The 11,365-nt window shown below is 37.6% G+C and overlaps 1 protein-coding gene across 2 annotated transcripts in view; it reads left to right on the forward strand.

The window, feature by feature from the left end:
• Nucleotides 1–8,650, forward strand: part of Scel (sciellin) — an 84,478-nt gene extending 75,828 nt beyond the window's left edge. For both annotated transcript variants that reach the window (XM_035452615.1, XM_035452616.1), the window contains exons 26-29: nt 1,237–1,311; nt 3,856–3,964; nt 6,265–6,367; nt 7,721–8,650. In XM_035452615.1, the coding sequence (XP_035308506.1) occupies nt 1,237–1,311; nt 3,856–3,964; nt 6,265–6,367; nt 7,721–7,743 (310 nt within the window). In that variant the 3' untranslated portion in view covers nt 7,744–8,650. The remainder of the gene's footprint in view (nt 1–1,236; nt 1,312–3,855; nt 3,965–6,264; nt 6,368–7,720) is intronic.
• Nucleotides 8,651–11,365: the final 2,715 nt, after the last annotated feature.

Raw genomic sequence — 11,365 nt, forward strand, 5'->3', positions numbered from 1 at the left:
ATTTATACAAGTACAGAAACTAAACCACATTTGAATTATTTAGCCCCATTGGCTATGGTTTGCCTATGTAAACTGCTGTGCACATGGTATCGGAATATCTGTGTGTATGGCATTGGAATATCTGTGTGTATGTGTACAGACAGCAATTCTCAAGTGTGATTTCTGTGCTGGATTCAACAGTATCGCTTCAGACTTGTTACAAGTGGAAATTACTTGGTCCCATCCCAGACCTGAAGAATCATAAACTCTGCCATTGGGGTCCTGGCCATCTGTGTTTTAACAAATTCAATGTGCTTTTGACGCAAATGCAGATTTGAAAACTGTAGCTATAAAAGATAATATTGTATCATGTCAGACCAATAATATGTAGGTTAGAATATTCTAAAAGGATATATTTGCTACTGTTTGTTTCTTACCCTAAGGCGACAGTGATGTCCCTCAAATATCTCCAGCTTTCTTAAAGTGTACACTGAAGGATGCACAGTGTATTGTGAAGTCTCTAGAGTTAGGTTCAGGATTGAGTTATTGTTTGTCATTTACAAACCCAATAGCCTTGGCAAAGGTGCACGTGTGTGTGTGTGTGTGTGTGTGTGTGTGTGTGTGTGTGTTGTGTTGTGTGTGTGTTGGTATTTTAATTTACATTAAACTATTTTACTTACTTAAATTACTTAATTGTTTAATTTCCACAGTGCTGAGAATCGAATTTAGGGCTTTACACATACCAAGAATTTTTTTTAACCACTAAACTGTCTCTCCAGTACCCCTATTTAATTTTTGTTTTGAGACAGGATCTTGCCAGTTTGCCCAGGTTGGCCTTTGAACACATTCACTAGTCTAGGCAGGTATTGAACTTGTGATCTTCCTGCCTCATCTTCCAAAGCAGATGGGGTTACAGGCATGTGCCTCTAGGCTAGTGGGCTTTATTTTAGTAAATAAGTGAAATGCAAATATAAATTATGTGAAAAAATAATGATGTCTTTATTGCTTACACTTAGATTTAGACTGTCTCAGCCTGTTCGGTGTTTGTTTGTTTGGTGATGTGTTGACTTGCTGGGGTTTTAGCATCTTTTCTTCTACAGATTGAAAAGTGAAAGGTATAAGAACATCACTTGTGTTTGCAATGTTATAAATAATATAATGATAATGCGTGAAGGGATGCATATTTTCTTACCTATGTGTGGACAGTACTAGGGAAAATGTCCTGGCTCTCACATGTCCTTATGTGGTTGTTTTTAGTAAATCACCAAAGGATGGATATCAGGAAAATATCTCAGGAAAATATATACAAACTGTTTATTCAACTTCAGATAGGTAAGTAAGCTTTTATTTCCACTACAGACATAAAGTGTATATATGCACATAGATACACATAAATCTATATGCGCTTTCATGTACATATACATATATGTACATTTCTCTTTGTTATAGAGATGGTTTTGATAGGTAGACAGGTAGAAAATTGTGAGAATATACACAAAAAGACCACAGTACAGTTCTGCCTTCAAGAACCTGCTTCCTAGATGTTGTGTTGCTTTCATAAACATTATTCTAGAAGACCTCTCCCTGATGGTGATTCCCAAGAGTCCCCTGCCTGCAATAGCATAAGCACCTAGGCTTTGTTGTTTCACTAGGCTGTCCTCAACCCTTCTGTCTTGTGTGTTTCCAAAGGCAGCTACATTCCTAGCAGGGCTAGGATGAGTACACACTTAATGCTGGATGGAGAACTGGCCCCATTCCTGCCTTTTTCTTTTGGTGACCCTCCTTACTGTTTCACCTTCCACGGGGCCTCTAGGTAATACTCTGGGAGAGTGGTTTGTAGATCTCCATGGCTGCAAGTGAAAAACATTAGCATTTCACCTCAACTTCTAGAAACAGGCTAGGACACGAGAACCCACTTTCCTGCTCTTATAGTGTCTCTAGCAGGGGCTGGAAACTTGACTGGAGTAAGGACATAACTTACTCCAGCTTAGAATATAAGTTTCTAATGCAGTCCTCAGCCCCTAGCAGGAATACAGAAAGTGATTCTTGAAAACATGAACTGACATCCTACTTGCTAAGGGAAATAAACAGAGAAGCCATTTCTCTGATGGCATTCCACATCCGTGACCTGCCCAGTGGAAAGAGAATTTCATTGGAAGAGGCAATTTCTTCTTAGTGCTTCTGGCTTTTTATCAGTGTCGGTGGAATGAGATGATGAGATAGAAGCACTATTTTCTGCTTTTGATGTGCTTGTAGTCTTAAATGGGAAGCTTTGTTATATACATGTCTGTGTGTCTATATACATATATATGTGTGTATATGCAGATACATGTATACACATATGAATATATGAACAATTCATAGGGAAATATTTGCCAGGCATGTATATGCAAGTAGTTGTAGAATAAATTAAAATTGCAAATATTTATAAACATATGTAAACCACTATATAATTTGCACATGTATATGAATCATTGTGTGATTTACATACATGTAAATCTTTATATATCTATATATGTATGTAGTGACTAGGATGATGCAATTAGAAAGACTGAAAGTATAAAACCAGACAAGGTTTATCTACTCTTAATGCCTTCCCTCTCACTTTCTCTTTCCCTCAATTCCCCCTTTCTCTGCTTGTTCTCTTGGACTTGGTGGTACTGAAGGGTGGCGCTCAGCATGACTGACTCATTTCAAACCTGGAGGTGAGAAGGCCTCAGGCAGGCTTCCGTGCAGACCTACTCACTGGCTACCTCAGAGCAGCAATCTCTTGCCACACTGTGTCCCTGTTTTCTGTTTATAAAGTGACAGAGATGATAACAACCCCGACTTCTCAGGATGAACGAGTTTTTAAAGAAAAGCATATGGGAAGATGCACTGGACACATTATCTACTATATGAGTATTGTAGTATACATGTATTACATACGTGGACAGTCAGAGTTATCAGGACAGTTCTATTGGTAGCATGATAAGAGTTAGGATACAGGGATGCAGATCATGATAAATTAATTCATGTAAGCAATATACAAGTATTGGCTACATTATGTCATCATATATGCTAGTGTGGAAACTTTGGATCTATATTGCTACTAATGGCCCCAAACCAGTAAAGTCTACAGGAAGCTAATATAAAGATAATGTTCAAGACAATTTTAAGACCTTTCAAAAGGAAAAGGGTCTTTACTTAAGGTTCTGTCATGATTCAATATTTTTTGCTGTGTTGCTCATATCTATAGTTCATTTGTAGATGAATAATAAGTTTCTAAAATTAGTGAGAAAACTACCTTTTTTCTCATCTAATTTGTGGCAGGGTCATACTTTCCTTTAGAGAATAAGTTAATTTTGTCATCATCTACATCCCTGTATCCCACTTCTCACCATGGTGCCAAGACCATGTTCAGATGACTCTGACTCTATAGATTCATCATGTATGAGTTCATAAACACATTCCAGAATGGATTTCTATTTGGGGCCTACTGAATGTTTGCAGAATTGAAATTTGCATTAATCTGCTGCGCAATTTCCCTGCTCAGTGTATAAAGTAATATATGTAAATTAGTTAAAATGTTCTTCTAGCTTCAAGGAATGCCTTTGTTCTAGTTCAGCTGGGAACGGAGCATCCTTTTCTGCCCAAATGTGCTCTTGATTGCTGGTAAATTAATAACCTGAGCTGTTTCCCTTGTGCTGATTCCTTGATATCATTATAGAATTAGTCGTATCATGAGGGTAAGTAAACAGCATGTGTTTGGATGTTAGTAGTGTGATTCCTAAAGCTCCATCAGGATCAACATGTTCCCACGTGATTTTACAGGGGAAATGCCTGTCCCTACATGATGGCAATTTTAAATGGTTTTTAATTCTTATGTCACTACAGGTCTGTCATTGAAAGAGACATGTGCACTTACTGCCGCAAGCCCTTGGGGGCAGAAACCAAAATGATTTTAGATGAGTTACAGATCTGCTGCCATTCCACTTGTTTTAAGGTAAATATGTACTTATTTCATGTTACTGAGTGTAAGGCTGCACAACAAGAAAAATGCTTCTATCTATTGAGATGTTTAGCATGAAGTTAAAGCTTTAAACACTCTATAATCCACATTAATAATATGCTACTTAAGTATTTCTTTCTGCAGTTTCACCCTCAAAGGTCTGTAATTACTACCTTGGCTTTAGGCTTAGAATTCATTTCCTCACACATCCTTTAGCCAGGAAACTTAAGTCTCTGGAGAAGATGGGTACTCATTCATTCCTAAGTTTCTGTACCATTTTAGTAAACAATGTATTGCAGCAAATATGTAACAAAATCAGCCTTGGAAAAAAGACTGTTGAGAATAAAGCCAGCTCTTGTCATGAGCTCAGGACTCAGGCTTCATAATGGTTATAAACACAGTCTGTTGTTAAGACCGTGGTTAATTGTGGCTTAATCAGGAACAGAAATGTTCAATAGCAAATGTGTCCAAGTCATGTTTTAATCAGCTCTTTCTCTCACCTCCACAGTGTTGTGTGTCAGTCACATATTTCTCAGTGTAATTGCATGTGCACTGTACTGGGTATCTGAAGACCCCAATTCTGGCTCTGTCCCTATCTATGGTCCATGTGGCAATGGGAATCACTTAAATGACAATAGCCTTGATTTCCTTACCTGTAAAATAGATCATTGAGTAGGTTATGGTTCTCAGAGCTGGTTGTGAGTTATAGTCATATGGACTGATTAAGGGGGAAAAAATCTTAGAATTCTCAGAGAGAAAATTTAAGATTTCAGATTATTTTTGGACATTGGTAGTTTTTAAAGCTTCTTAGAATTGTCTAATATGCATCCATTTTGAAAATCACTTGCCTAAGTCTGGGCCCTTTCTAGTCATGGACTTATGATGGATTCTATGGCTGATGAAAATTATTTACTTCAGCCAAATAGATCTACTACTTTGTCCATGGATTGCTTGTCCACGCAATCAGAAATGTGGTGCATTATTTTGAATACAAAGCTAACAAGATAGCTTAGCATGTGTACTAACCTGCAGCCAGTTTGATGATCTGAGTTTGGTTCTCAATATATTGTCCATAGCCTGTAAGGACAAAGCTAATTACCACAAGTTCTCCTCTGACCGATGCTCCTAAGTCTCATGGCCCATTTGTATCCAATAAATAAATAAATGTAAAAAAAAAACAAACTAAACCACAACTCAATGTAGCATTATAAAAATATGAGCTGAGGGGCTGGATAGATGGCTCAGAGGTTAAGAATATTAGCTGTTTTTCCAGAGGACCTGAGTTCAATTCCCAGCAACCACATGGTGACTCACAACCATCTGTAATGAGATCTGGAACTCTCCTGGCCTGTGGGCATACAGACAGATGCTGTATACATAATAAATAAATAAATCTAAAAACTGTCTAAAATTATGATCTGAAAATGAAACCAACATTTGATTGTAACAGGAAAGTATTTCTAGTTTTAAAATATACTCCATTAAATAAAAACATATACCTTCAAAATTTAAAATTAGTATACATAAATCTTCTAAAATGAGCAATTCTCCTGGTTATTGCTTTTAGTAAATAGAAATAACTTTCATTTATTATATTTCAAGGGACTCACTTCCATTTTAAGCATTAGGGAGTATGACATAACAAAACTGTTCCTCTTGCTCATAGAAAAGGACAAATCGTTCTACAGCCATGGTAACAGGGAGCCACTTAAACTAGTTTAAATGTTTAATAAGCCTATCAAAGGCAATTTGCTATAGTGAATTTATCTTGAAAGCAAACCGGTAACTCATACTTGGAAGTTGTCAGCAGCAGACGGGTCTGAAAAAGAATGGAGACTAACCCTTCCCATAACACCTCACCCCATCCCGGCATGACCAGCAATTTGTTTGGCTGAACAAATTGTACCCCAATCCCACAGCTCTCCCTGGTGGAAGCAAAGGATAGACACAAATCTGTGTTTTTGTTTGAGACACTGGATGGTTATCCTGTCCTCAGCATAACCGATTTGTGAAAGATTCTGTCTGTTCCACTGTGAGTTGTGCAGAAAACTTCAGTGGTAAAGATTCCCTGAGATGTAGCTTCATGTGGAAGGGTGCTGTGGAAGTTTACTTGAAAAATTTGGGATGGATGATAGACAAGCACACTCAGTTTCCCTGTGGCCTCCCTTCACGGCGGTCTGTGACTTCTTTCCCAGGAGGGTGGCCTTACAAGAACTGAAGGGCTTTTCTATTCCCACTTCCTTGAGGAAACATTCTTAGTCTATAATATAAACTCAATATATTGTTTTCTTTAGTGTGAAATATGCAAGCAGCCTTTGGAAAATCTACAAGCAGGTGACAGTATCTGGATTTATAGACAGACTATACATTGTGAGCCTTGCTACTCTAAAGTGATGGGTAAGTGACATACTCTGTGAGAAGCAGTCATTCACACTAACACTACTGAATATTTAGTCTTGATAAATGTGAAATATTCCAGGAAAATCTAATACTTCATGAGACATAGCCAATAAAAAAGTGAGCGGCAGATAGTTAAACTGTGGCAGCATTTTGTCTAATAATATAAATCAGCCAATATTTATACTATTCTTTTGTATCACCAGGATGCAGTGTAAACACAGAGGCCATTTATTTTAAATTTTTTCCAGTTTTAAGCAGAAATAATTTTTGCTGATTATATGACTGTTTGAGTTGAATCACTTCTGTGGATGCCCATTTGTACTTGGAAGTACATTTAAATATAGTCTGGTAATTACAACCAATGCCTTTTAATGTTACTTTTACCTGAAATAGTTAATTTTATACAATTCCATGTTAAATATAGCATTAAAGTTTTGGGTTTTTTTTTAAACAATGCAAGAACAAATGTTACTATAATTTGGACTCTTAATTAGCTTCAGTGAGGAGAAAGCAAATGTTATGGGCATGCATTTTTAACTAAGCATGAGAAATTTAAGTGCTGATTTAAAACACATGCAGAATATGTCAGGAAAAATAAGGTCCTATAAGATTTAATTGATTGTTATGAGAGAGTGCATACAATTTATTTTTAGATTCAATAGTATGTAGAACAAGAGGAACAAATTGCTATTGAGTGTAAGGTCCATAGTTGTCCATAGTCACAATGTTTAGAGGGCCTTTGTTCCTGCCTACTTTGGTGCAGTGAATGAGAGTATTTGGGATTCCTACCTGGGATCAAAAGCACAGAAGTTAACGACAAATACATGAGCTTTAACGAACTACTGGGTGGCTACATCTGGAAAAATATCCGGAGACCCACATTCTATCAGGCTTCAGAACTGATTAAAAGAATAAGCCTGATTACGCTTGTGCTCTGCCTTCTACTCTGCTTTCCACGGATGATTTCCCGTAGTCACTTTCCTTTCTAGTTCTGCAGTCCTAACAAGTCTATTAGATCTCTTGAGAATCCCTGACATGATGTAGGGGTGTGGTGAACAAGGACTCCGCAGTGAGCATGTCTTCCTCTCTGCCCTACTTACACTCCAGAGTAATGTTTTCTTTTAAAGATCATACTCAGAGCTGTGGCTCTCACTCATTTCTTATATATAAGACCCTGTTTCTGGTACTTCATGTATGACCAAAGCCAGAGTAAAGAACTCAGGACCTGAGGAATGATGTAGTGCCCGATCCAGTAGGATCCCCATGGGAGAATGGCTGTTTCTTCAAATTTTAATTGTGGTTTTATTTTCATATTGACTTATGTGTCTAACTTTGTTTCTAAATTTTCAGCAAAGTGGATTCAACAGAACTGATACGTGGAAATAAAGATGAGAAGCCTTCATCAAGGAATTTAAAGCTACATTTTAAGAACATATAATCTAGAAAAGATATACATTGAAGATTATCTCTGTATCAAAATAACAATTTTGTTATTGTAGAAATAATCTAACTACTTCTAATAAGGTCACACACATGAAAAGAGCCATCTGGTATCTGGCAAGATTTAGTGATAAATATTCACATAGTTCTAGTTACCAAAGACAATGACAATGAGCACTGTCAACACTGAACAGACAATCCCTGTTTGCCTGCCCGTCATGATTTTCATTATAACCAGGTTTCCTATCTTCTTGCCTATACAGTTTATATTAGAGCATTATTGATACCCTGACAAAAAGGCTGATAGAAGTAAGATATACTTCCTTTTTGTCTATAAAAATGCACATAAAAATTTTCTTATAAAGTTTTTCAGCAAGGTCAATGTAACAAGTTATTTGGACCTTAGAAAATCATTAAAGTTGCCAGGCTTCTGTGACATTCTCTGTGATGCCACAGACATTAGACAAAATGACTTCTAAGGTCCCTTTGGCTTTTCCAGGTTTCTGATTCTAAAAGAAATTTGAGTTTGTTGTTTAGATAAATATTGGTATATTTGTTTATTGGGACATATAAATAATTTCACCTAAGTGTCATCCTTCAGTTTATTACTGGCATATCTTTAATATACTATTCTTAAAATTGAAATTAATAGCTTTCTGGGTGATAGGTAAAATCATATGATGTGGAATTTGTTAAACTTTCTTTGCATGCATTTCAAAATCTGGGTGTATAAATAATCTGAGATGTAACAGCTATGGGTTACAAACATGTTATATGTGTTCATGTTACAAACAGTTTATGTTTACAGAAGGCTCACAACAATAAAATGAGTTTCCCTAATGTTTGAATATCATTCACTAACATTGATTTTTGTCAATTACACTGATCACAAGTTGTATTTGATGCTATGAGAATTATCTTATTTTTAACTGTTTAAAACATAGCTTTTATTTTGAAAGAATTCTTTTGCTTTCGAGTTGGAAATTCAATAATCATACAAGAAGTCATTATTATTGCTAACATAGAACAATTAAGCATATAAAGTATTTTATAGGCTCATAGCAACTGTTTTTTGGAGAAAGAGTGTCTGGGCCTTGCTGGGACATAGAATTCTAGGCAGCTGGTAAGCAGTTGTGAGAAAACTAGGGAAATTGAAAGATGACTGCATGATTTGCAAACAGTGATAAATTCAAATAATTATTCTCCTGTGTGATAATTTTATGCATCTATTCCTCTTAGACACTGGTCCTCAAAGTGTTAAACACAAAGTGCTTATCAGAATTCAGCAATGTATAATTGTCCTATGGGGAGGGAGCCAGAAAAAACAATTAATAATAATTTGATATTCATTAATTCACGCTTGATGAGAAGCAGTGGTAATTGAGCCATATGTTTTATTGTTCCTTTATTACATGCTATCAGAGTGGATCAAAAGAAATAATTTTCTTAGAGTTGAAATTGACTGCAGAAAGCAAGGATTAAATTGCCCCGTCTGTTTTATAAAGTACATTAACATCTCAATGCCTTTGTAGCAATTAAAATCATCTGAATATCATTTACAAATATAAAAATCTGAAGAGAACACATTTTTCACTTTTCTACAGCAGGTTTATGGACACTTCCTTGTACAATAATGTGTTAGACCAAGCCAAAAGCTGTTGGAAAAACAGAGAGACAAAGCTTTCTGATTCACTAAGACTGCTTCATTATGTCTGAGGGGTTCTCACTATTGAAATGACAGATCCTCCTAACAATTTGGACGATTCCATTATTTTTGTCATCAATTAATCATGATATGATTGGCTTACTCTTCCTGGACAAGATTACCAAATCACCAATAACAAGTCCTGAATTCTGATTATAAATTTTTTAAAAGTCTCCCGCCATCCTAGAGCCTTCACCCAGCAGCTGGTGGAAGTAGAAGCAGACACCACAGCTAAACACTGAACTGAACTGGAATCCAGTTGCAGAGAAGGAGGAGTGGTGAGCAAAGGGGTCCAGACCAGGCTGGTGAAACCCACAGAAACAGCTGACCTGAACAAGGGAGAGCTCTTGGTTCCCAGACTGATAGCTGGGAAACCAGCATGGTTTCCAGACCCCGGGAACATGGGTTTCAGTGAGGAGACCTCATAAATCTGTGGGGCCTCCTGTAGTAGATCAGTATTTATCCCTAGCATAGGTGTGAACTTTGGGCCCCATTCCACATAGAGAAATACTCCCTGAGCCAAGACACACGGGGGGGGGGGGGTGGGCCTAGGCCCTATCCCAAAGGATATAACAGACTCTGATGACCCCCTATGGAAAGCCTCACCCTCTCTGGGGAGCAGAAAGGATATGTAATAGGTAGGGTTTTAGTTGAGGGGAGGGCAGAGAAGGAGGGGAGGGAGAGGGAACTGGGATTGACATGTAAAATAATCTTGTTTCTAATTTAAATAAAATGTGGAGAAACAGAAAAAAAAGAGATAATAGTTCTGTGAGGATAGCTGCTTTATGTGTGCATGTGTGATGTGTGTGAAACTCCATGTGTGTGGACTCATGTGTGCAGGCCAGGGGACAGTTGACTTTGGATGTTGTGTTCCAGGGACCTCCCTCCACCTTTTGAGTCATGATCTCTCATTGAACCTGGAGCTCACTGATTCTTTTTAGGTAGCAGCCACCCTCAGATGTCCCCATCTCTGCTTCCCAGCACTGTCTTCCAGGCATAAACCACCATGCCTAGATTGCACCCGAAGTGCTGGGGATCAGACTGGGAGTCTCATTCCTGTGTAGCAAACACTACCATCGTTCATTCATTCTATCACTAAACACCTCAAAGTGGCAAAGCCCTCTCCTCAAACCCATAATGGTATCCTTTATAAAAGGCAAAATGAAAGAAGTACCATCATTTCAGAAACAGTTTGCTAAAGGGCGGTGCACTTTTAAAGGAAGGTCAAGGAAGACAAATTGACTCAAGCCCGAATATATCCCTAATTTCTTGACTGCAGTCACTCAGCTAATTGATTCTGAGTGAGAAGATTGTCTAGCTCCTGCTTGCTGATTTGCTTACTATGATGGGAAGTTGTGAGCATTTAGAACAATGTCCTGGATTCAGAGCTCTCTCACAACCAGTGATTTATCGACATCATGACAAGCTAATAATGAGAGTGACTCTTACCAGTTGCCAGTGGGGTTACTTTGGTGCAATGTAAATAAATTGATTTGTAGATTTCTACCTATTTCACAGTAGTCAGGAGTTTCCCCAGAGGTACCTGTAAATATCCTCCTTAAATTGGGCACATTACTTTCCCTGTCTCGAAGCCTTCCTGTTTGACATGCGGCTTTAGAATACTGGCTCTCTCATGTACCACAAGCTCACACATTGAAGAGATTACAGGTCTGCTTCTACTGCTCACCCTCTTTGCATATGCTCTATTTTGGTACATACCTGTGGATCACTGAATGTTTTGTTTGTACTTGGATTTTTTCTTTTCTTTCTTTTTTTTTTTTTTTGATTTTTCAAGACAGGGTTTCTCTGTGTAGCTTTGTAGACCAGGCTGGCCTCGAACTCAGAGATCA

The sequence above is a fragment of the Cricetulus griseus genome (assembly GCF_003668045.3).
Source record: "Cricetulus griseus strain 17A/GY chromosome 1 unlocalized genomic scaffold, alternate assembly CriGri-PICRH-1.0 chr1_1, whole genome shotgun sequence".
Taxonomy (NCBI): Eukaryota; Metazoa; Chordata; class Mammalia; order Rodentia; family Cricetidae; genus Cricetulus; species Cricetulus griseus.